This window comes from Balaenoptera musculus, chromosome 14 (genome assembly GCF_009873245.2).
Source record: "Balaenoptera musculus isolate JJ_BM4_2016_0621 chromosome 14, mBalMus1.pri.v3, whole genome shotgun sequence".
Classification (NCBI taxonomy): domain Eukaryota; kingdom Metazoa; phylum Chordata; class Mammalia; order Artiodactyla; family Balaenopteridae; genus Balaenoptera; species Balaenoptera musculus.
In genome coordinates, this window is record NC_045798.1 from 19459177 (window position 1) to 19485704 (window position 26528).

A 26528-nucleotide genomic window follows, 5' to 3' on the forward strand; every position below is an offset into this window, starting at 1 on the left:
GGTCTCTAATCCATTTTGAGTTTATATTTGTGTATGGTGTTAGGGAGTGTTCTAATTTCATTCTTTTACATGTAACTGTCCAGTTTTCCCAGCACCACTTATTGAAGAGACTGTCTTTTCTCCATGGTATATCCTTGCCTCCTTTGTCATAGATTAGTTGACCATAGGTGCATGGGCTTATCTCTGGGCTTTCTATCCTGTTCCATTGATCTATATTTCTGTTTTTGTGCCCGTACCATATTGTCTTGATTACTGTAGCTTTGTAATATAGTCTGAAGTCAGGGAGTCTGATTCCTCCAGCTCCGTTTTTTTCCCTCAAGGCTGCTTTGGCTATTCAGGGTCTTTTGTGTCTCCATACAAATTTTAAGATTTTTTGTTCTAGTTCTGTAAAAAAATGCCATTGGTAATTTGATAGGGATTGCATTGAATCTGTAGATTGCTTTGGGTAGTATAGTCATTTTCACAATATTGATTCTTGGAATCCAAGAACATGGTATATCTCTCCATCTGTTTGTGTCATCTTTGATTTCTTTCATCAGTGTCTTATAGTTTTCTGAGTATAGGTCTTTTACCTCCTTACGTAGGTTTATTCCTAGGTTTTTATTCTTTTTGTTGCAATGGTGAATGGATTGTTTCCTTCATTTCTCTTCCTGATCTTTCGTTGTTAGTGTATAGGAATGCAGGAGATTTCTGTGCATTAATTCTGTATCCTGCAACTTTACCAGATTCATTGATTAGCTCTAGTAGTTCTCTGGTGGCACCTTTAGGATTCTCTGTGTGTAGTATCATGTCATTTGCAAACAGTGACAGTTTTAATTCTTCTTTTCCAATTTTTATTCCTTTTATTTCTTTTTCTTCTCTGATTGCCGTGGCTAGGACTTCCAAAACTATGTTGAATAATAGTGGCGAGAGTGGACATTCTTGTCTTGTTCCTGATCTTAGAGAAAATGCTTTCAGTTTTTCACCATTGAGAATGATGTTTGCTGTGGGTTTGTCATATATGGCCTTTATTATGTTGAGGTAGGTTCCCTCTCTGCCCACTTTCTGGAGAGTTTTTTTTAATATTATTATTATTTTTTTTAACATCGTTATTAGAGTATAATTGCTTTACAATGGTGTGTTAGTTTCTGCTTTATAACAAAGTGAATCAGCTATACGTATACATATATCACCATATCTCCTCCCTCTTTTACGTCTCCCTCCCACTCTCCCTATCCCACCCCTGTAGGTGGTCACAGAGCACCGAGCTGATCTCCCTGTGCTATGCGGCTGCTTCCCACTAGCTATCTGTTTTACATCTGGTAGTGTATATATGTCCATGCCACTCTCTCACTTCATCCCAGCTTACCCTTCCCACTCCCTGTGTCCTCAAGTCCATTCTCTATGTCTGTGTCTTTATTCCTGTCCTGCCCCTAGGTTCTTCAGCAACTTTTTTTTTTTTTAAGATTCCATATATATGTGTTAGCATATGGTATTTGTTTTTCTCTTTCTGACTTACTTCACTCTGTATGACAGCCCACCTCACTACAAATAACTCAATTTCATTTCTTTTTATGGCTGAGTAATATTCCATTGTATATATGTGCCACATCTTTATCCATTCATCTGTTGATGGACACTTAGGTTGCTTCCATGTCCTGGCTATTGTAAATGGAGCTGCAGTGAACATTGTGGTATGTGACTTTTTGAATTATGGTTTTCCCAGGGTATATTCCCAGTAGTGGGATTGCTGGGTTGTATGGTAGTTCTATTTTTAGTTTTTTAAGGAAGCTCCATACTGTTCTTCATAGTGGCTGTATCAATTTACATTCCCACCAACAGTGCAAGAGGGTTCCCTTTTCTCTGGAGAGTTTTTATCATAAATGGGTGTTGAATTTTGTCAAAAGCTTTTTCTACATCTATTGAGATGATCATACGGTTTTTCTCCTTCAATTTGTTAATATGGTATATCACATTGATTGATTTGCGTATATTGAAGAATCCTTGCATTCCTGGGATAAACCCCACTTGATCATGGTGTATGATCCTTTTAATGTGTTGTTGGATTCTGTTTGCTAGTATTTTGTTGAGGATTTTTGCATCTATATTCATCAGTGATATTGGTCTGTAATTTTCGTTGTTTGTAGTATCTTTGTCTGGTTTTGGTATCAAGGTGATGGTGGCCTCACAGAATGAGTTTGGGAGTGTACCTTCCTCTGCAATTTTTTGGAAGAGTTTGAGAAGGATGGGTGTTAGCTCTTCTCTAAATATTTGATAGAATTCACCTGTGAAGCCATCTGGTCCTGGACTTTTGTTTGTTGGAAGATTTTTAATCACAGTTTCAATTTCATTCCTTGTGATTGGTCTGTTCATATTTCCTACTTCTTCCTGGTTCAGTCTTGGAAGGTTATACCTTTCTAAGAATTTGTACATTTCTTCCAGGTTGTCCATTTTATTGGCATAGAGTTGCTTGTCATAGTCTCTTATGATGCTTTGTATTTCTGTGGTGTCTGTTGTAACTTCTCCTTTTTCATTTCTAATTTTTTTGATAGGAGTCCTCTCCCTCTTTTTCTTGATGAGTCTGGCTAATGGTTTATCAGTTTTGTTTATCTTCTTAAAGAACCAGCTTTTAGTTTTATTGATCTTTGCTATTGTTTTCTTTGTTTCTATTTCATTTATTTCTGCTGTGATCTTTATGATTTCTTTCCTTCTGCTAACTTTGGGTTTTGTTTGTTCTTCTTTCTCTAGCTCCTTTAGGTGTAAGTTTAGATTGTTTATTTGAGATTTTTCTTGTTTCTTGAGGTAGGATTGTATTGCTGTAAACTTCCCTCTTAGAACTGCTTTTGCTGCATCCCATAGGTTTTGGATCATCGTGTTTTCGTTGTCATTTGTCTCTAGATATTTTTTGATTTCCTCTTTGATTTCTTCAGTGATCTCTTGGTTATTTAGTAACGTATTGTTTAGCTTCCACGTGTTTGTGTTTTTTACGTTTTTTTCCCTGTAATTGATTTTTTTAAAGATGTTTTTAAAATTTATTTATTTATTTATTTATTTATTTATTTATTTATTTATTTATTTATTTTTGGCTGTGTTGGGTCTTCGTTGCTGTGCGAGGGCTTTCTCTAGTTGCGGCAAGCGGGGGCCACTCTTCATCGCGGTGCGCAGGCCTCTCACTATCGCGACCTCCCTTGTTGCAGAGCACAGGCTCCAGACACGCAGGCTCAGTCGTTGTGGCTCACAGGCCCAGTTGCTCCGCGGCATGTGGGATCTTCCCAGACCAGGGCTCGAACCTGTGTCCCCTGCATTGGCAGGCAGATTCTCAACCACTGTGCCACCAGGGAAGCCCCCTGTAATTGATTTCTAATCTCATAGTGTTGTGGTTGGAAAAGATGCTTGATATGATTTCAGTTTTCTTAAATTTACTGAAGCTTGATTTGTGACCCAAGATGTGATCTAATCTATCCTGGAGAATGTTCCGTGTGCACTTGAGAAGAACGTGTAATCTGCTGTTTTTGGATGGAATGTCCTATAAATATCAATTAAATCTATCTGGTCTGCTGTGTCATTTAAAGCTTGTGTTTCCTTATTAATTTTCTGTCTGGATGATCTGTCCATTGGTGTAAGTGAAGTGTTAAAGTCCCCCACTTATTGTGTTACTGTCAATTTCCTCTTTTATATCTGTTAGCAGTTGCCTTATGTCTTGAGGTGCTCCTATGTTGGGTGCATATATATTTATAATTGTTATATCTTCTTCTTGGATTGATCCTTTGAGCATTACGTAGTGTCCTTCCTTGTTTCTTGTAACATTCTTTATTTTAAAGTCTATTTTATCTGACAATGAGTATTGCTACTCCAGCTTTCTTTTGATTTCCATTTGCATGGAATATCTTTTTCCATTCCCTCACTTTCAGTCTGTATGTGTCCCTAGGTCTGAAGTAGGTCTGTTGTAGACAACATATATATGGGTCTTGTATTTGTATCCATTCAGCGAGCCTACATCTTTTGGTTGGAGCATTTAATCCATTCACGTTTAAGGTAATTATCGATATGTATGTTCCTATTACCATTTTCTTAATTGTTATGGGTTTGTTTTTGTAGATCCTTTTCTTCTCTCGTGTTTCCCACTTAGAGAAGTTCCTTTAGCATTTGTTGTAGAGCTGGTTTGGTGGTGCTGAATTCTCTTAGCTTTTGCTTGTCTGTAAAGCTTTTGATTTCTCCGTCAAATCTGAATGAGATCCTTGCCAGGTAGAGTAATCTTGGTTGTAGGTTCTTCCCTTTCATCACTTTAAATATATCATGCCACCCCCTTCTGGCTTGTAGAGTTTCTGCTGAGAAATCACCTGTTAACCTTATGAGAGTTCCCTTGTGTGTTATTTGTCATTTTTCCCTTGTTTTCAATAGTTTTTGTCTTTAATTTTTGTCAATTTGATTACTATGTGTCTCGGCGTGTTTTTCCTTGGGTTTCTCCTGCCTGGGACTCTGTGCTTCCTGGACTTGGGTGGCTATTTCCTTTCCCACGTCAGGGAAGTTTTCGACTATAATCTCTTCAAATATTTTCTCTGGTCCTTTCTCTCTCTCTTCTCCTTCTGGGACCCCTATAATGCAAATGTTGTTGCATTTAATGTTGTCCCAGAGGTCTCGTAGGCTGTCTTCATTTCTTTTCATTCTTTTTTCTTTATTCTGTTCCATGGCAGTGAATTCCACCATTCTGTCTTCCAGATCACTTATCTGTTCTTCTGCCTCAGTTGTTCTGCTATTGATTCCTTCTAGTGTATTTTTCATTTCAGTTATTATATTGTTCATATCTGTGTGTTTGTTCTTTAATTCTTCTAGATGTTTGTTCTTTAATTCTTCTAGGTCTTTGTTAAACATTTCTTGTATCTTCTTGATCTTTGCCTGCATTCTTTTTCCAAGGTCCTGGATCATGTTCACTATCATTATTCTGAATTCTTTTTCTGGAAGGTTGCCTATCTCCACTTCATTTAGTTGTTTTTCTGGGGTTTTATCTTGTTCCCTCATCTGGTACGAAGTCCTCTGCCTTTTCATTTTGTCTGTCTTTCTGTGAATGTGGTTTTTCCTTCCACAGGCTGCAGAATTGTAGTTCTTATTGCTTCTGCTGTATGCCCTCTCCCCACCTGCTTCTTAATACCTCATTTTCCCCTTTGTTCTGCTGAAGATGAAAGACCAGTGTACAACAAATCAAATGATTTCAAACAGCAACATTATTAATTAAAAAAAAAAAAAAAAGCAGAAAAGTTCTCTGTAGTTTCCCAAGTGTAGCCTCCTGGTAATAATAACCCAGGACCTGCAAGTGTAGATGGATATCAAGGCCCAGCTCCAGTAGAGAAAGGATGCTGAGATAAGCCCAGGTCACTTAAATGCTCTCAGCCTCCGTTGCCTTACATGCTTAAAAAACTAAATGAAATAAACAAGCCAATTGAGAGGATCAAGGAAGTATAATGAGTTACTGTTTTTTACAGTGAGTTTTGATATATACTTATAGTGGATTCATGGTAGTAAGAATATCTTTAGCAAATAATTTAGTAGAAAAAAACACAGTAGAACCAATTTATCAAATGAACTGTAAAATGATTATCTTAATTAAAAAAAAAACACTTTTTGAATTTATAGTATAATTCCATTATGTCCTCTGCATTTAAGCAGTGATTTATTCACTGTGTGAGAATTGATTCTGTGGCAGTCATGTTACATTGATTGCAGTTTTAGAGAGGGAATGCCAGCCTTATGGTACATTCATCCATCTTTTAGAGATGGCTTCTTTAAGCAGCCGAAAAGTAAATTATACTGGCATGGTTTGCCTTTGGTGTACTACCTTTTTTTTTTTTTTTCTGTTGTTTGGCCGCATTGCTTGGCATGTGGTGTGGGATCTTAGTTCCCCAACCAGGGATCGGACCTGTGCCCCCTGCGGTGGATGCACGGAGTCTTAACCACTGGACCGCCAGGGAAGTCCTGGTGTACTACTTTTTTTTTTTTTTTTTTTTTTTTAAATTTTTTATTTATTTATTTATTTAATTTTGGCTGTGTTGGGTCTTCGTTTCTGTGCGAGGGTTTTCTCTAGTTGCGGCGAGCGGGGGCCACTCTTCATCGCGGTGCACGGGCCTCTCACTATCGCGGCCTCTCCTGTTGCGGAGCACAGGCTCCAGACGCGCAGGCTCAGCAATTGTGGCTCACGGGCCCAGTTGCTCCGCGGCATGTGGGATCTTCCCAGACCAGGGCTTGAACCCCTGTCCCCTGCATTGGCAGGCAGATTCTCAACCACTGCGCCACCAGGGAAGCCCTGGTGTACTACTTTTGAAGTGGTGTTTTGTATGAGCAGATAGCAATGATATAAACCCTCTTCCCAGAAACTGTACTCTGCTCCTAGGTTTTCCAGACTTTTGGTACTGTGAGTTCTTTTCTCTATCTCTCCTCACAGAGAGTTTCAAAGATTGTAGCTGTTAAGTATTTTACTTGGGAAAATTTTAGCTCTCAGAAAATAACAGTGTTTAAATAATACAAAGGGCAGCCAAGGGGAATTCCCTGGCGGACCAGTGGTTAGGACTCTGCGCTTTCACTGCTGAGGGCCCGGGTTCAATCCCTGGTGAGGGAACTAAGATCCCACAAGCTGAGTGGTGCGGCCAAAAATAAATAAATAAATAAAATGAAATAAAAGAGCAGGCAAGGTAAGTTTAGGGAATGATGTTGATTCAACACTGTCCCTTATCTGCAAACACAGATGCAAAAACTGGCGAATTCAGACAGTGGCGCTGCCTGACTGGTTCTTCCAGAGTCTAGGAGAGGGAAAGATCTTGCAGGAGGAGCGTCTTATTTGCCTTTACCTAGATGTTCTGATTGGTCCCAAATGATGAAGTTTAAATGGACACTTTTCCCTTTTCTCAAATCAGTCTTAAACTCCTGTGGAAATCAACAAAAATAAACTCCCTATTTTACCCATTTTTGCTTCTGTTGTAAATTTTCCTATTGCACTTTTTGCCTTGAAATAAAGGTAGAAGTGATGTGGCTGGTGATGGGAGCGCATTCCCCAGGACTCTGGTCCTACTCAGTCGTTCAGCAGGACTTCTTGTTATTTCCATTCTGTACAGATTGCATCTGGGCCATTGGCCAAGTGGATATTATAACCTTGGCACGTTGGAACCCAACTCTCACTTCTTGATTTTCTCAAAACCAATGTTGTTCTCAGTGTCATGGTTCATTTAGGAATGTCCTGACTCTCTGCATCCTGCCCCTTGGGGTGTTGGATCAGTGGCTTCTGCAGGGGGTTTGCTGCTCTGCAGCTGCTGCAGAATCTCAGACTCTCCCTGTCTCTTTAGATCAGCTCTTTCCTTCATTCTGCCTTTGGAATTGGTTTTCCCTACATTTTAAAAATGCGGCTTTTTGGGGGAATAGCCCTTTTTATTGCTGTAACTCTAGTGCCTAACCTGGTAGCAAGTTCACGATGGGTGATTAAAACAGGGAGGCAGTGTCTGGAAACACTTTGTGTTTGCTTTAAATTTGCGCTGTGTTTGAGAAATAAAACTATCAAGTAAATGTACTTTAAAATGATTACTTGAGAGAAACCCACGTTTCTTAACTTTCCTCGCTTTTTTTCTTGTTAGAACTGTTCTCTTGAGCTGTCCTTTTTCCATATTTAGAAATTCACATGGGAAAAGGATGCCAGTGATATAGTCATTCCTGAATGGATGCTTAAAGTTGTTTTTTCCAGAACCATGTTGGGTTTTCACCGATTGATTCACTTTTTCATCTGGAAGCCTTAGAGACTAATTATGGTTTTTTTCCTTTCTTTCAAAGCAAAACAAGACAAAACATTGCCATAGTAATGTGTTGTCCACATAGAAAATTCCAGGAATACACAGTGTTATTTTAAAAAAAAGAAAAGAAAAGAAAAAATCAGGAGGAGAGGGGATAGCTTGTAGTGCTGCCGTGCTGAGATGCCCACTCAGGGCACAGCAGAGGGTGTTTGATGCCACTTTTCCTCTCTACTCACCGCATATGTTTTTGGAAGAGCCAAGTGGTATGAGAGTCCTAGCCGCAGCCATGGAACAGAGAGAAGCTGACGGACCAGCCTGGAAATCAGAGCCGATCTCATTTGTGCTAATTGGCCCGGGCATGAACTGGAGCTTTCACACATATGATATCTTGGATATAAACAGCCCTGCAGTTGGGTACAGGGCTGAATTAATTTGAAGACAAATTAATTTCATTCCATAGAATCCTGCTGTCCAGACTTAAAATTACATGTTGGGGTCATAGGGGTCACAGTTCCAGCAAGAAAAATAATCATGAACATATAGTAGATCCTTTTTTTGCCAAGCACTGTTTTAAGCCTTTATGTGGTGATTATATTTAACCATTGTTAACAGCACAGTGAGGCAGGAGTGTGTCCCATTTTACCACTCAGGAAACACAGGCCCAGGGGGTGACAGTTTTGTCAAAGGTCACCCCGTTTGCAGTAGTTCACATTCGGGTAGTGCCTGGGGGTGCAGAATGTATCAGCTCATTTGACCTTTGCATTTACCCCTGAGGAGCAGAGCCGCTGCTGTCCCCCGTATGGAACGAGGAAATCGAGGCTCCCGGAAGTGAGGCCCCTTCTTAGTGCTGACACATCCAGTGAGTGTCCCAGCTCTGGTGGAGACCGTGTCTTCTGATGCTCCAGGCCAGCATCCTTTCCACCACACCAGGCTGCATCCCAGGTTATGCACAAGAAAACTAAACAGGGACTGAATGGGACTTCTGCAACCTCTCCAGTCCAAACTGGAAGGCCGTTGCCGGCTGCAGCAGAGAGCCCTACAGAGGGCAGAGAGGCGCGTACCGACAGGCCTGCGAGCAGGGCCAGCAGGCCCAAAGCAGGGCTGTGTCTGCTTCGTGTGGAAGGACTTACAGATGTGCCGGCCCTTCCCCACAGGCCGCCTTTCTCCCCACAGAGGCCGGAGTGCCACTGTCTTTGCGTTTCATCGTACAGGCTTTTCTGGTCACTCTCCCCTGCCTCTGGGAATCCTCATGCTGTTGTTATCTTTCTTACTCTGGTGACTTTTCCCTGTCAGCCCCTCAGCCAGCCTCTTTGGAGCATCAGCTCTTTAGAAAATTGTTCTCTGCATCTGTTTTTTATTTTGAAACTGGATCCTTGATTTCCTTCCTTCCTTCTCCCCTTCCATCTCTTTTTTTTCTTTATAAATTTATTTATTTATTTATTTATGGCTGTTTTGGGTCTTCGTTCCTGCATGCAGGCTTTCTCTAGTTGCGGCGATTGGGGGCTACTCTTCGTTGTGGTTCGCGGGCTTCTCATTACGGTGGCTTCTCTTGTTGCAGAGCACGGGCTCTAGGCACGCAGGCTTCAGTAGTTGTGGCTCGCGGGCTCTAGAGCACAGGCTCAGTAGTTGTGGTGCGTGGGCTTAGCTGCTCCGTGGCATGTGGGATCTTCCCGGACTTGAACCCGTGTCCCCTGCATTGGCAAGCGGATTCTTAATCACTGCACCACCACGGAAGTCCCATCTAAGTGCTTTAGATTCATGTTACCACATTGGTCACCAGACAACTCCAGTGAAGGCAGGTTCATTATTATTCCCATTTTATTGACGAGGAAACTCAAGGCCCAGATAGGTGAATGTCCCCAAGGTTATACAGCTGATACATAGCAGAATCAGGATATTCTTCACCCCTGCACCGTACTGGGGGCACTGACTGTGTGCCAGGCACTATTCCAGGACTTTCTTAACTCAGTCCTCACAGCAGCCCTAGGAAGCACAGATACTGATGCTTCCCTGTGCAGTGATGTTGAACTGTTTGCCCAGGACCATCACAGTAAAAGGCCCGGGCAGGATTTGAACCAGGGTCCGTTTGGCTCCAGAGCCTATGCTCCATCCATCTGCTTGTCTTTGCTGTCTTTTTGACTCTCGGCCTCATAGACAGCTCTGCTTTGTTAGACCGTAAACCCTTCGAGAGCGGGACCTGGGTTTAGTTGTCCTTCCCCACTTGCCTGGTGATGGGCCTGCATTACGGTGGCTACTCAAGAAAAGTGCTGCACAAGTGAGTAACCGAGGTAGTGAGATGGGTTAGGTGCCTGGATGAAATACATAAGCCTCGTTGAGGGAACCGTGGAACCTGCCAAAAGTGAGATAAAGAAAGGGACAGAGAGTTTCCTCATTTTTAAAATTATATAATAAACGTTTTGTTCCATCATTAACATCTCCTCGCCATCCAAGGAAAAGATGGATGAAGAAGCTAGAGAAAGGAAAAGATGAAGTCCCATTATGAGCTCTCATGTTTAAGACGGGAAATGCTGCTTATATCCAAAGCCTCCCATCACTCCACGCCTCATTAGGGATTTAGAAAACGCGCTGCTTAATCTCCGTCATTCAGGCAGTGAAGGTTTTACGATCCTTGTGGGAAAACCCAGCAGCCCGTGGTCACAGTGCCCCCTGGAGACGGCAGGTGGAATTACCACGCTTTCCGTCCTAAGCCTGAGCCGGAATTCATCTTGCAAAATGCATTTCCTGTTGAGTCTCTGAAGTCTCGTTTCATAATTGTTTCTCTGCCGACTTCGTGCTTTGATTAAACCAGTAGTTGTTTTCTGTTCCTTCTATTCACAGTTTCAGTCCTGCTTTACATTCAAGTAGCCAAGTTCAACGTGGAAGCTGTTTTACTGTGCATAAACCCTTGAATAAAAATAGGTGAAAGCAAACAGATAGCTCTGGAGGGTAACAGATGCCCACACTCAGAGTCTGTTATGTTGGTGGAGAGAGGCAGTGGTCTGGGTGAGGGGCTGGGGGAGGCAAGGTAGGTTCCCTTTGCCTTCCATGGTTGTTCATATCTGCCGTGTTTAAAATCTGCTGAATGATGAGCGTGCAGGGGAAATTAGGTGACGTCGTAAACTTATGCCCTCAGAAGGCAGGTTTATGAACGATCATTTAATTCATGACTTTCCTGCAGTCCTCAGACTGGCAACATTTTTGTTCTGATTTTTTTCAGGACAACAGAACCGAGCTGAACCTTAACCACTCCTAATTCAGACTCTGCCTTCCACCAAGCAGCTGAAAACAGACAGTTGTTTGTCTCCTCCTTAAAAATCCCCAACAAAGGAAAATTCTGTTTCTCACTTGTTCTACTGTTGAGTATGATTTTTTCCCACTGGCAAGTTCTAAATTTGTTATGAACTAGTTCCATAAGATCTTTTTTGGTAGAAGATTTACTCACTTTAATCTTCATACAGAAGAAGATAATTGTTTTAAACTTTAGCCTGTTCACAAACTTAAATGTTACTTAATATCTGGTTTTAACAGCTTTATTGAGGTATAATTCACATACAGCTTACCCATTTAAAGTGTACAATTCAGTGGTCTTTAGTATATTCATAGATATGTACCACCATCACCACAGACAATTTTAGAATGTTTTCACCACCTCAAAAAGAACCCCCCACAAAGAAAGAAACCCCATATTCTTTACCTATTGCACCCCTCCCCCACCCCCAGCACTAAGCAACCACTAATCTATTCTCTGTCTCTATAGATTTTCCTTTCTGGACATCTCATATACATGAATCCTACAATATGTGGACTGTCCTCACTGGCTTCTTTACTTAACCTAACATTATCAAGCTTCATCCATGTTGTAGCGTGTGTCAGTACTTAATCCCTTTCTGTGGTCATATATTCCTTCACGTATCACATTTTGTGTATCCATTTATCAGTTGCTGGACATTTGGGTTGTTTCCACCTTTTGGCTGTTATGAATAATGCTGCTATAAAATTTGTGTACAGGTTTTAGTGTGGACATATATCTTCATTTCTCTTGGGTAGGTACCTAGGAGTGGAATTGCTGGGTCATAGGTAACTCTGTTTGATCATTTGAGGAACTTCCAAACTGTTGCCCAAAGCGGCTGCACTGTTTTTCATTCCCACCAGCAGTGTATGAGGGCTCTGAATTCTCTATACCCTTGCCAATGCTTGTTGTTATCTGTCTTTTTGATTCCAAACTCCTAGTGGATATGAAGTGATATTTTCTTGTGGTTTCGATGTGCACTTCCCTGACGGCTAATAATGTTGGGCAGCTCTTCATGTGTTTTTTTGCTGTTCATATATCTTCTTTGAAGAAACATCTAGATTCCTTGCTCATTTAAAAAATTTGGTTATTTTCCTTTTATTGTTGAGTTGTAAGAGTTCTTTAAATATTCTAGATAAAATTCCCTTTTCGGATAGATATATGACTTGCAAATTATTTTCTCTCATTCTGTGGGTTGTCTTGTCACTTTCTTGATAGTGTTCTTTGAAACACAAAAGTTTTAAATTTTGATGAAGTCCAATTAATGTTTTTCTTTTGTAAGAAGATTTCTTTAGTACATGTTACAAAGCTATTAGGTATCTTTTCATTTTCTGAATGTAAAATTATAGAAAATATGATGTTTGAAAAACTGCGCCACCCCCCAAGAAGGTTTGGTGGATGGAGTTTGCTTTCCCCTCAAGAATCATGGACTTAGCTAGGGGTTTTCACTCCAATGCGTCTCTTCATGGGTGCTTCAGTCATTTTGTACTTTTCTTTCAATTTTTTGGTATGCTTCTAACTGGAGAGTTTTGAACTTAACAGGGAATTTAAAATAAAATCTCTACTAACAGTAAATAAAAGCAGAGAGGTCTAACATTTTTAGACCTTAGGGATATTCTGCTCTTTGCTCTCGTACTGCATTTGAAAAACAGCTGTACGTGTTTCACCACATTCTGCCTTTCATCCAAAGACCACTGTATGTTCTGTTTATGCAGAGCAAGGCTTCACACTGGATGGTCACAGTAAATGTGGTAACAGAAGCCGACCACTTTCATGTGGATGACCTTTCTTCCTTTGCCAACAGGTATGGCAGATCCCAGAAAACGGACTCACCCTTTCCTTGACTGAGCCCGTGGTCATTTTAGAAGGCCACTCAAAGAGAGTCGGCATCGTGGCCTGGCACCCGACGGCCCGCAACGTGCTTCTCAGCGCAGGTAGGAGCCGGGCTGGCCTCTGCCTTCCCCTTGCCCTCGCTTCTCGCGGCCTCTGTGTGGAGGGAGCAGCAGACGCGTGCTGACTGTGCTGGCAGTTGTGAAGCCGGTCATTGGAACCCACGACAGGGTGCCTAAATGTGGGACTTCCCCGGCACCCGTGTGCATGTGTGTGTGTCGAGGCCACTTGGGCAAAGCCAGTGGAAGCTGTGGACTTCCTGCCTAGAATTAGGAACAGACACATGCTTACTTGCATGATCACATTTCAGCAGAGTCGTGGTTCCTGCTGGGGCCCTCCATGCCTCCATGGCCCTCAGTTGTAGTTATTTCTGATGTAGTAGAAGGAGCCCGAGTGGGAGCCAGGAGCCCTGGGTTCCAGCTTTGGTGTTGCCGCCAACTTTGGGGTGATCCTGTTCGTCAAATACCCTCCTTCCTTTTAAAAAATACTTTCATCTTTCTCCTTGCACTTGTAGTCCGTGTATACTATGGAGATACATATAAACAAAAGGGAGAAAAGAAAACTCATTTACAGTCCCACCACCCGGAGGAAACAGCATTATTACCCTTTTGATGTTTCTTTCCAGAGATATTTCTGTGCCCATAAACAATTTTACATACAAAGATGGGTTCAGACACTTTACATGTGACCTGCTTTCTGCACTTGCTGGTACACTGTGGTCCTTTTCAGGTGCCATTACATGTTGTATGATATTTTTAATGACTCCATTAATAGTCCATTGTCTGAATACCTCTGTTTATTTAGTCAGTCCCCTATTTTTGGACATTGAGGTTGTTTCCGATTTTTCACTGTTAAACAGCACTGCAGTGAACCCTTGTGACCAAGTCCTAGTGTTCCTATTGGTTTCCCACTTGTGTAGTTTCCAAGTTTCATCTTAAAGAAATCTTTTTCTTTGTCTAAAATCTGAGATGTTATCTGCTTTTATAGAAGCAATACAAAGGACAGGAAGGAGCTTTGTGGGGTGATGGAAATGTTGATCTTGACTGTGATGATGGCTACATGCATATGTACATGTATCAAAACTTAACCAATGTATACTTCAAATGGGTGCATTGTATTGCATGCAAACTATGCCTTAATAAGACTGGCTTATAAAAAAAGCAGTGCTAATGTTAGTGGTAGAATTTTAAAGATCTTTCTCCTCACCAGTAAAAAGGAGAGGAGCAGTTCAGTTTTTAACTGGGTATGAAAGGTATATGTGACATAGTGAGTTAAGTTAAAAATCTAATGCCTGGTACCTATTGAAACCAAAAACTACTTAAAAAAAAAAAAAGTAAGACTTTTTTTTTTTTTAATTAATTAATTAATTAATTTTTATTTTTGGCTGTGTTGGGTCTTCGTTTCTGTGCGAGGGCTTTCTCTAGTTGCGGCAAGCAGGGGCCACTCCTCATCGCGGTGCGCGGGCCTCTCACCATCGCGGCCTCTCTTGTTGCGGAGCACAGGCTCCAGACGCACAGGCTCAGTAGTTGTGGCTCACGGGCTTCATTGCTCCGTGGCATGTGGGATCTTCCCAGATCAGGGCTCGAACCCGCGTCCCCTGCATTAGCAGGCAGATTCTCAACCACTGCGCCACCAGGGAAGCCCAAGACTCTCTTTTTTAAAATCACAATTGACTATAACTGGGAAGCCTTCCAGTGTTCTACTCAGAACCTCAGTCTGATAAGGAGAGAAAACAATTCCAAAGGTGGAATTCCCTCATGGAAAATACCCTACTGCCCGCCTCATCGAGGTCAAATCTAGGGTATCATCAGCAGACTGAGCCCAGTCTCCCTTTTACACACAGAGAATGGTTGATTGCAGCGTTGTGCATAGTTTTGCATAGTTTAAGACTATGTGATCCATCCACAGTGGCTGAAGTTACTCATTTGCCTATGATGAACGAGGCAGAGGATGGGTCAAATCTCCATCGCAGACTTTAGCTCCAACTTTTCATACTGTCAGTCATACAGTTTTTTTCACCCATTTCCTATTTCTGACCCTAGGTAACTTAGGTGTCCTGGTTATTAGTGGCTAATTTTTCTAAGTGCTTGCAGAATTGGCTTATTGACAAGAATCCATCTTCAGGATGTCCATCCCTTATTTTGCTTCATCCTTGAGCTAATGTCCTGGAAGCAGCAAATGGTGCCTCTTTTTAAAGGGGCCTCAGGGACTTGGGGCCGAGCCTGGAGGGAAGGGAGGATGGAGCTGAAGAGCTGAGGGGCTGTGGCTCAGTGGACCTGTGGCCTCTTTGCGGATCAGGTTCTGAATTCACGTGCCTACTTGACGACAGTTTGTGCTTCTCAAATCAGGCCAGTCTTGGCCTATTTTTCTCCCCTCTTAAAGATAAAGATCTGCTGTGAGCAGATGGCTAGGCATTTCCCTTCACTTGTAATTTACATGCTTTTGTGCAAGACCCTGTCTCAACAGCATGGTTGATGGGAATAACCTGCTGTCCAGTCTTTGTCTTGAGCCTCCTAAACCACCATTTAAACCCTTTATTTTTAGTTCCTCTGGAAAGGAAAGAAGCTGTATTCGTTCTGATGCTTGTTTTACTAGAAAAGGAAACTTAAGATCACTCAGGGTCCACCAGCCCAGTTAACTCTTAAAAAAAACATAGGGTTCTATTTTCCTGTTGTTCTTTGTTTTTGTTTGTTTGGTTGGTGTTTTTGTTTGTTTCACATGAGCCCAAACTTCACAAGCTGTATTTTTCCTTTAATGTGTTTCTTTTACACAAATTTCTTTTTTTCTTGGTCACATCAGTTTTTGACTGCCAGTAAGTAAGGCTTCTTATAATTAGCATCTCCATTTCAATACATAGGTGTGTTTATCCTCCCTGTATCTGTATCGATATTTTTCACAAATGTGTTGTTGTGCAGGCGTTTCTCATCCCTGAGGGGTGTGGTTCTGCTTGCTTTCAGGCTGTGATAACACCATCATCATCTGGAACGTGGGGACGGGGGAAGCCCTTCTAAACCTGGACGATATACATTCGGACATGATTTACAACGTGAGCTGGAACCGGAACGGCAGTCTGATCTGCACAGCCTCCAAAGACAAGAAAGTGAGAGTAATCGATCCTAGGAAACAGGAGATTGTTGCTGTAAGTATTCTTAGGACAAAAGCCCTAGTATGTGTAGCGCTTTAGGGAGTGAGAACTTTCTGCGTTTTAAGGCAGACTGCAGGGGCTGGGACTGCCAGTCCGTGGACCCTTGCTGTGTGCAGACGCCAAACTGAATCAGAAAGGTCTCAGCCAGGCTTCTGTCTCCCAGTTGCCCTTCTCTCCAGAGCTGTGCATTTCTAGCTTTTACCCAAGCCTTCCCTCTCACTTGGCGACCGTTTCTCACAAAGAAACAAAGTTTTTTTTATCAGTTTGCTTAAGAATGTGCAAGTCTAGAGCAGCTAACCCACAGAGTTTACTGCATGCTGGCTTAAGACTGCAGATGGATCTGTTGATTCCCTCGCCTGCTCCCCAGTCGGTCTTTAAAGGGCCTGACAAGATGCCATGGGTTCGCTGCACAGCTCAGCGTCCCCGTTTCTGCCACCTGAGCTAGGCCTCCACAGAATCACACATCACGGCAAAAGATGGACACTCGGGCCTCTAGTCAGGTTGACACAGCAGGTGTTGAATCCAGAGGTGCCTCACTTTCACCCCACTCTGTGCCTCGTCACGGCCCTTCTCTGAGAAGGCGGCTCTTGGCCGGTGATACTTTTCAAGAGTCGGGTGACAGGCATGGCTGGTGCTTATCAAGGCCCCGTACCCCGTGCTTTCTCCACTAGAACCTTCCAAGGTGTGGGGCTGGTGGGCTCCCGCTGAAGAGATGAGGCTAAGGAACGGGTTAGCCAGACTCGACTTCTGTCCTATGAAATTGCTAGATGCTGTAGTGACTATCCACCTTCAGGTTATTATCATACTCTTGAGAAACAAAGGCTTGGCAGAGCCGTTTCGTGCGTTTTGTTTTTGCAGAGCCTGGACTTGGGTTGGTGGCAGGGGCTGGTGGAAGGACTGCGGCCTTTCAGTCCAGACCTGGCGCGATTGCTCGCTCACCAGCCGAGGGGCCTTGGCCAGATCCCTTGGTGTCGCTTTGTTTCCTCCTCCTTCAGGGAGGGGAGGTGGCCAGTACTGACACGCTCGTGCACGTATGTGCACATGCACACACACACACCTTTGACGTGAGTGGCATGTGGGGTGGCGGGGTTCACTGTCTGAGCCCCCGCTCTCCCCCACTTTTCCTTCCTGCAGTCTGACTGTGTAAGCTGCCTCTTTGCTCTCTCGCTCAGGAGAAGGAGAAAGCACATGAAGGAGCCCGACCCATGAGGGCCATCTTTCTGGCTGACGGCAACGTCTTTACCACTGGTTTCAGCCGCATGAGCGAGCGGCAGCTGGCCCTCTGGAACCCGGTACGCCCCTTCCCAGCCCTGCCACCCCTTCCCCAGCCTCGAGCTTTCTCTTCTCTGAGCGGGCCTTTGGGTTGGTCAGTAGATGACAGGGTTCTCAGTGTCGTTTGCTGAACTCCTGCTTGTCTTAAGTTGGATGTGAAGTTCTCATCCTCACTGGAGACTTACTGCTGAATGTATTTTAAAAATGCATTCTTGATACTCCCAAGGAGTCTGTTGACTGTAGATTTTAGAAAGAATGCGTGAAGAATCCAGTGTTTTAGACTTGGGAAATAAGTTCTAAACTTAGTTAAAATATTTCCTAAAGAACATGATCAAATGTCTAAATCAAAATAGTCATGCTTGGGAAAATGTTCATGACAGCACAAGTGGGAAAAACGTACTGAACTGCATATATGGTATGATCCCAATCTGTGTGTGCTTCTATGTTGGAAGGAAATAGGCCAAAATGGTAATTGTTTCTACCCCCCACTGGACCGTGGGATTACAGAATATGGGATGATTTTTATGTTTTTCCTTGTACCTTCTAATTTTTAAAAGAACATGAGTTTATTTTTGTAATAAGAAAAAAGTACTTTTGAAAAAGAAAGCAGTCACAAAGGAGATAGGCTCTCATCTCTGTCATGGGATCACACTGATGTGTGCATTAATTATGTTGCCAAATCAACACAATTTTCAGTGAGTTGGAGCTCATCTAGTATTCCTATTGGTAATTACATGTATGAATATCATATGTGCATTGTTTAAACTTTCATTATTTTAGGGAAATGGCTAACTTAATTAGGGATGAAAAATGTATCATCTTATAAAAATTCACCTTTTAAAAATGTGTGTGTGTGTGTATTTTTTTTTTTCCCAGAAAAATATGGAGGAACCAATTGCTCTTCATGAAATGGACACTAGCAATGGGGTGTTGCTACCTTTCTATGACCCTGACACCAGTATCATTTACTTATGTGGAAAGGTAACCAGTAATTTTGCTGTTTGATCTTAAATTTAATCCTGTAAGAAGAAAAGTTTATCCTTCAGAGATTTAGTAGATGAGCAATTGTATAGAGAATAGTGCTCTGTGGGTACAAGCTTTTGAGGGCCTCAGAGACTCTCCAGAGGGTTCTCGCTCCTGGAGTTCAGTGTTAAGGCCCAGGCCTTAACAATTACATGGCCTGACTCAAGTGTCAGGAGGTGACAGTTGTTACAAGAAGACCCCACACTGAACTCAGGACACCTTCCTGCTGCCTGATGAATTCTGCCTAACTAAAGTGTTGGTAGCTTTATTATCATTACTGTTACTTCATTTTAGAAGGTAAAGACCTCAGTATTCCTTATTCTTCTGTAGGCTCAATTTCCCTTAGAATTTTTGTAGTTGAAATAAATGAATTAATACAAATGGAGCTGTTGATGTGTTTCCCTTCCCCAAACCTGTCAGATAGTCCCTTGCTGGGGATGAAGCTGGGGGTGTTTTACTTCTGTTCACAGTTGATGGAGTGGGCTGCAGACCTGCTTGACATTTTTATAGGTCAGTTATTTAGAAACTGAGATCTTGTCTGTTTCCTTGAAAGTCATTTTGCTTGAGATGTTAACAGCTGCCATAGACTGCATTGTTACCCAGATGTTACTAACACTGGGTGGAAAGTTACTGTGAGTATGTAGAAAGCAAATAGTGTATGATTAGCTTGTCTTCCATTGCTTTAGATAGTTACATCATTGAAACAAATGGAAATATGAGAAAGGAGAGGGTTGTTAGGGCAGAGTACTGCCTAGCTATTTATCACTTCTTACACACACGTCTCTCCCCTCAGGCGGGATTGCCTTCATTGTTCAGGTTCATGTAACTGTGTGACAGTTATTTACACTGAGAGAGGCTAGCACATGCTTCAGGTCTTCAAAAAAATCTGACCATTCTAAGCCAGATTATCACAGAACTTGACACCTTGTAATGGGATAGCATTCTTGTCTGAAGTTAAAGGTTACTCACTAAAACTAATGTCTCTTCATTAGAAAACTCTTACTTCTTATTATCCGATTGTCTGGTGTTAGTGCCCTCAGGTCTGTGCCCATGGAGGAATGCTGAAAAATCAGTAATTGCCCGCTAGGCCCTCTTGGTCTTCTGTTTGTTTGTTTGTTTGTTGCCGCGCAGTTGTTGGGCGGAGGTGTTAACCTTTCCGCTCCAACTCTGACTTGGTGCCAGACTCAGTGCAGGCAAGTCAGAAACTTTGGGAGGAGGCGGAGGAGGCTGCTAGCCTTGCATAGGCGAGGGCTTGCTCTGCCAGGAAGAGAAGCCATCATGTGCTCGAGGCAGGCCTCCGAAGGGGAGCAAAGGTCAGCCAGCGTAGCGGAGTCCCGGTCAGTGCTGGGGGTATAGAGGAGAGAGACACCCACCTAAGCCAGATATTCCGGCTAACGTGAAACACAAACCTGTCTCCAATTTCTTATAGGGTGACAGCAGTATCCGCTATTTTGAGATCACGGACGAATCCCCATATGTCCACTACCTCAACACATTCAGCAGCAAGGAGCCTCAGAGGGGGATGGGTTACATGCCCAAGAGGGGACTCGATGTCAACAAATGTGAGATTGCCAGGTAAAGAATCGGTATTGGAAGGTGTTCAGCCTGCTTACGCCGTTCGTGTCCGCACCTGAGTCTTTCTACCTGTGTGTGTGCAGTAGAATCGTAGAATTAGTATCTTGTTTCCTGCCCGTTCTTAGAAACGTGGAGTTTGAGAGCAAGAAGAAACCCTTCAAAATCATTTAATCCAGCTGTGCCTTCCCCATCCTTCAGATGATAAACTTGAAATGCAGCGGTTAAGAGGCTTCATTGGGGCGTATCACACCCTGATTTAAGTAGTGAAACCATCGTCGCTTGTCTTCAGGCTGCGGCTGTGGCCAGCGTCCCCTGGGAGGCAACCAGGAAGAGCCTGTCCCTGGGATGGAAATGAGGGATGGTTTTCCTGCCCTGCAGAGGGGCCAGCCAGGTTCCAAACCGGGTTGTGGAGCCCACAGATCCGAAACTAGAGAAACAAAGATCCACAGCGGGTGTTAGGTTAGCTTGGCTTAGGAAGCTCAGCTGTGTGTTGTAACTTCTGCCTCTCTGGACTACTCTGTGGAGTTTTTATAACACTGCGTTTATATGGACATTTTTCTAAGTGTGCTGACCTGGTCACACAAATAATTGACACTTACGTCTTTAAAAATAGAAGAAATTTTATGAGCCCTTTTTTTTATATTAATCATTGCACAGTTTGTTTTTTTTTTTTAATAATACCTTCAACTCTATAGCTAGAATAATGAAGGAAAGCTGTCACAGATAATTCTAAATTGTGGTTTAAATCAAACTAATCAAAATGTGGTTCAAAACAGATTGAATCTGAACTTCAAAATTACATTCAGGATTTGGGAACACATTTATTTTACTGTCATCTAAAAGTTTAAAAGACGTAGTCGGCCCTTTGTATTTGCGAGTTCCAAATCCAAGGATTGAGCATATTTGGAAACAAAAGTTCCAGAAAGTTCCAAAAAGCAAAACTTGAATTTGTGGCGCATGGGAAACCATTTACGTAGCGTTTACTTTGTGTTTACAACTGTTTACATAGCATTTACGTTGTACTGGGTATTGTAAGTAATCTAGAATGACTTAGAGTATAAAATGCTGTGCCATGTTATGTAAGGGACTTGAGCATCCGCAGATTTTGGTGTCCGCGGCAGGTCCTGGAACCCATCCCCCGCAGATACTGAGGGATGACTGTATAAGGAAGTCATTCAGGACGCCTCCTGTTTACTCAGTATTTCTGGGGCGTTGGTTACGTGTTGGGCGCTGTGCTAATCACACGGCCAGGATCCCCTTTCTCTTCATACCCATGCTGTGAGGCGGGTGCTGGTTTACCCACCATGTGGATGAGGAGCTCAAGGCTGGGTCAGGTGGGCACATGCCCAGGTGTGGGGGGTGAAGCTGGCCATCCAGCCCAGGCCAGCCTTCCCACCACTGAGCCGACTGCACAGGTTTTGGGCTTGGTCTTCCTACTCTTCCCACACCCTGGATAATTCCAGATTTTTCTTGAGTGTTATGCATGATGTGGTTTGCTCGGATGCCACCATTTAATTCCTAGGATTGTTTTCGTTTCCTTTTTAAAAATCCTATTTACACTTACGAATGTTCAGCCACTTCACGTTGGCAGAAGACGTGGCATCCAGGTCATAGGTACTCTCTGAGACATGGGTGTCCATTGTCTTCTGCCTTGGTAATTGTCTTCTGACTTGGTAATTTTCTCATAAGCGGTTCATTGTCGGTGGTGTTAATCATTTCCCCACAGTTGATTTGCCCCCAGGTAATTGGAACTTGACTGTCACCATAATGCATAGGCCTCTGTTCGTGTCTCCTATCCGCCGTTCCCTAGCATAGCTACTCTCAGCTTCTATTTTCTCCTCTGTGAAATGGGAACGCTGAATTCTACCTGCTCCACAGGATGCGTCAGATGAGGTGATGGGCAAACACAGAATGTACGAGTGAATTATTAAGCCTGTTACTTGGCCTCCTGTTTCACTTAATGCAACTTTGCCTTTATTTCTCCTTTGAAGATTCTTCAAACTTCACGAGAGAAAGTGTGAGCCTATTATCATGACTGTCCCCAGGAAGGTAAGTGCCCAGTTGTCTAGGCAATCCATGTTTTAAAAATATTTTAAAAATCCCAGAGCTCTCTTCCTTACCTGTGGATTTCTCCACTGTGTCTCGTGTAGTCTGACCTTTTCCAGGATGACTTGTACCCTGACACGGCGGGGCCCGAAGCGGCGCTGGAGGCGGAAGAGTGGTTCGAGGGGAGGAATGCAGATCCGCTCCTCATCTCCCTGAAGCACGGATACATTCCCGGCAAAAACAGGGACCTCAAGGTGGTCAAGAAGAACATTCTGGACAGCAGGCCCACGGCAAACAAGAAGTGCGACCTGATCAGCGTCCCCAAGAAGAACGCAGACGCGGCCGGCGTGGTAAGGACCGCAGGGCCTGGGGCGTGCTGGGCTGGCTCGGCCTGGCCCTCCCGAACACGCCTGCCAGCCTGGGCGTCTGCGAGCACTGTCCCCGCTGCACGGGTGGGGTTCAGTAATGGTAACAGGCACTGTTTGTAGGAACCACCTTGATCACGTGACATTTATGAGTTTGACTCCTTTAGCTCTCTTTTTTATGATGACCAGGATAGAAGTCAGTCTGTTACCGATGCCGGGAAGATGAGGTCCCAGGAAGGAGGGAGTGGTGAGAGATTTTAGAAGTTACTAAGTGTCTGAGTGACAGAAGGATCTGGAGTGAGTGGAACTTAGAGGCAGAGATGATCTTGGGCATCTTGGCAAGAATTGTTTCAGGGGAGTGATGGAGACCAGAGGCTGACAGTGAAGACCCCTGTGGCCACGGGAGAGCAGGGTTGAGCCAGGGAGGAGAGGGGGCTGGCGTCGGCAGGCTGTAGAATGGAGTTCTGGGGGCCAGGAGGGGCCGGGAATTGTCGATGTGGAGGTGGCAGAAACAAGAGGCAAAGTGCCCTCAGGAGCTAGTGTTTTGGCTGTGACCGAGCAAGCCACACGAGGCACCACAGCTCTGGGGACTGCAGGGTTTCCTGCAGAAGAATCAGCTCCACGAGGGAGAAGCTCAGGCTCTTTAGAGGAGCAGGCAGGGCAAGGGATGTAGTTCCCGAGGACCTTTCTAGGAGCTGATAGGAGCTCAGTAGCCTCTAGAGGGTCACCTGTCACCGTGGTCACATAGAAGATACTCCTGCTGGAGTTGGCTGATCGGGGTGGTTGGGATACGGGGCAGCCTTGCAGGGATCAGTCTCTTCCTGCAGTTTAGTTGTGTCCCAGGAGTCTCCATCCAGCTCGGCGCACAGGTGGGGCCAGGAGCCGTGAAACACTGTTGCTTTGCTGTGGGTGCCAGTTGGCCCAGCCAGCATTCCTGGCATTCCTAAAGGGCTCGGCCCGGCTGCTGCAGCCTGCCACTTCCAAAATGGAAGGTCACAGTTACACCCCGTACATCCTACCTGTGCTGAACGTTGCTGCTTTTTAGTCACCCTCTTCCCTCCTCTCTTTTTTTGTTTCCTTAGCAAAATGAAGCCAAATTGGATGAGATTTTGAAAGAGATCAAATCTATAAAAGACACAATCTGCAATCAAGATGAGCGTATTTCCAAGTTAGAACAGCAGATGGCGAAGATAGCAGCCTGAAGGTCCACCCCCCACCCCGCAGACGGAGCAAGAACGCGCGCTCGTGGCTGGTAGTTGGTGTGGTCCCAGGGAGGGCGAAAGGGAGGCACTGCCACTTGGAGACATTTCAGATCTGTCGACCAGCGATAGGCCACATTCCAGTAAGGACTCAACTCGTCTCCCAAATTTGCAGAAACAAAATGTGATTTAAAAGCTGAGCTTTTTACCAGAAAGCTTTTTTTGATGTTTTAAGTGTTATGTGACTTGTGAACTTCTAAAAGACAAAAGTGCTACTTTGAAAATCCCAGATATTCTGAATTTTAGAAAACCAACCAATTCTGATTCAGTGTCCTGCCCAAGTACCTTTGTTTTTTTTTTTTTTTTTTACAAACAGGGACCAATGCCACATTGCTTTTTATATTTCTTTTTTTTTTTAATGTTGCCAAAACCAAAAGTAGCTTTTTTTTCTTTGTATTTTGCTACTTTGCAGTATTTGTGTGTGGGGGTTTTTTTTCTCCTTAATTTGAAAGGGACAGCACTGTGTATGTTTATAAACTAAATGAAGATATTATTTTGTATAAACATTCATCTGAGAACAATCAGAGCAGTAGCCGCACTGTGCTGGCTTCTTTGCAGCACAAACCTGGTCATCTTAATGACTGTACAAAAGGAAGACTTGAAAAATCATGTGGATTCATATTCCCACCCCTCCCTTTCCATTGAGTCTTCTGATCAAAAAAAAAGCTCATATCAAATCGTTTCCTTTCTCTTTTCTAGAAATTGGGTGGTTGTACCAGAATGGAATTTTGCTTCTTGGTTATCCTGTGCTTCAGATGATTATAATCGAACCTAAACTAGCATGTGTTTCTGCGGTTTTGTTACACACATAGAATCTATTAGCTTCATCACTTTAACGTCATGTTCCAAGTTTTGGTCAGTACTTGACAAGGGTGTCCAGGACGAGGAGCCACACGTGCTGTGGGGTGTTCCTTCTTGTCCCTTTCAGCAGCTTGCCTGGCTCCCGAGTACCCTGGGATGGGGTGAGACAGACTAGGGGACCTGGAGGGAAGTGTTCGCCCCGCGTGATCCTCTGCTTTCCCGCGTGTCCCGTGCTGCCCCCTCGCTGTGCTAGACGGGTCCCCCACACCCCTGGAGCTCCTGCCCTTTCTTCTCCCTCCTGTATGCAGCCCCCTCTCTCAGGGCTCCCCCGGCCGTCCCTCCCTCCTCCTGCCTTTCGGTGCTAACTGCATTCTGCTAAGCTGAGGCCAGAGGGTGCTGTTGAATATTGAGACTGGGGAGGAGGGTCGAGAAGGAAGCAGACGTCTGCTGTAGCTTTGATGGTGCAGCTGGTCCCTGCGCACCCTCTTCACAAACTCCCCCGCGCCCCGCTGCAGCTGCACCGTCTGCACCGTGGCTGGGTCCGAGCACAGAGACTACGCAGCCCCCGGCCAGACACTGAGCTCCCATGGCCTGCCCCAGTCCCGGGTTAGCTGGGACTTCTCTCCATTTCCATTTTCTCAGGGTGCGTGCTTGAGAAACAAGATTTAAGGAGCCTCTGCTTTGGAAGGGCTGAGTGTCTGTGGTGGAACGGGAATCGTGTCATGCATTAGGACCACGGTGGGGGCGCTTGCACGTGCTCTTGCTGGCGTGGGGACGGTTCGGGACCGCCTGGAAGCGTCTGTGTGCGGGGACCCAGGCTGAGGCAGAGTGTGGCGTCGGTGGGTCGGGCTGCATGGTCGAGCTGTCCTTGTGTCTGAGTAGAAAAGAAGGTACCGTGTTCTTTACCAGTCCTGGGATTGCGGTCTCCATGGTTTCAGGGCATCTGAATGTTTGGTGTGGTTTTGTGTGTGCGTGCGTGTGTGTTTTAAATATTAAAGTGGATAATGAGGTGTTAAGAAAACAATAATTACAGTGATTTATATTCAAACCTGTATGTGTTTCTTTATCAACATAATCTGCTGAGGACCTTCATTTTTAAGATTCAGAAGTGTTCTAAGGTTCTGACACCCAATTAATTAAGTGAACAAAATTGTTGATGGTGGTGAAACACCGTAGGGAATGTGGTTCGGAGAGAAGAGGAGGGCAAAGGCGAGTTATCCTGATCTTAGTGTGTAGTGTATGGCTTATTTAATGAACGGATTCCCGCCAGTCTCAGTTGGCGCCTCAAGCTCTGTGGATTATTTTTCCTGTTTTGCCTTTTTTTTTTTTTTTTTTTAAATCCATGCTATCCCAGAGGAAAACCAGTGAATTACTCCTAGATCGGCTCTTATAGAGCGGCCATCGTATTCTGTCAAAACACTTGCTTCCATTTTCAAAGATAAAAAAAAAAAAATCATTGGTTACCAAACGGTGTCCGTGTTTATTTTGCACGCCCACTGTCTTTGAGGCAGCACGCAGCTTGCTGCCTGACCCAGCGTCTCTGACCCGGTGGAACCACCCTCTCGGGGGGTAAGTACGGGGCACATGTGGGTGGGCCCCGGGTTCCGCAGGTGGAGTGGGGTCTGTCCTGCCTCCAGCCTCTGCCAGGGGCGGATCTGGGGCAGATAGCCTAGTCTGGATGAGCCCCGAATTGTGAAGGAGGGACGAGACTTGCGTAGAGTTCAGGTGAGAGGAATAGCCGCGTCTGGCCACCCCAGGAGCCCACTGCACGGCCACCATGGGTCCTACGACAAGCTGATTCCCTGGGAATCGGGGCCTTGGAAAGCAGCTCTTTCTTCGGTAGGAAGCCCAGTACTCTTGGCTTAGCTGTGCTTTTTATTCCAGCAGAAGGTTTTCAAGGTCACTTGAATTTCTTGGCCCTCTCTCCGCTTCCCTATTTGCACTGAAACATTGACCCATGACATCTCAGTGATGGTAGCAAAGAACTTCCCTCCATTTGGTTTTTCTAAATGCCACTATGATGACTAGTTGGCACGAAGCCTCCCGTCCTCGAACACCCTCTACTGAAGTTGCTGTAGTCTGTGCGGCAACGGCGGCCAGGGTCGTGGTCAGCCC

The 26528-nt window shown here is 44.1% G+C and overlaps 1 protein-coding gene across 4 annotated transcripts in view; it reads left to right on the forward strand.

The window, feature by feature from the left end:
* Positions 1-25853, forward strand: part of CORO1C (coronin 1C) — a 100251-nt gene extending 74398 nt beyond the window's left edge. For 3 of the 4 annotated variants that reach the window (XM_036823107.1, XM_036823108.1, XM_036823106.1), the window contains 8 exons: positions 12842-12971; positions 15885-16066; positions 17245-17364; positions 18221-18325; positions 19797-19942; positions 21934-21991; positions 22093-22338; positions 23436-25853. In XM_036823107.1, the coding sequence (XP_036679002.1) occupies positions 12842-12971; positions 15885-16066; positions 17245-17364; positions 18221-18325; positions 19797-19942; positions 21934-21991; positions 22093-22338; positions 23436-23555 (1107 nt within the window). In that variant the 3' untranslated portion in view covers positions 23556-25853. The remainder of the gene's footprint in view (positions 1-12841; positions 12972-15884; positions 16067-17244; positions 17365-18220; positions 18326-19796; positions 19943-21933; positions 21992-22092; positions 22339-23435) is intronic. The other variant, XM_036823104.1, reaches the window with a different exon arrangement.
* Positions 25854-26528: the final 675 nt, after the last annotated feature.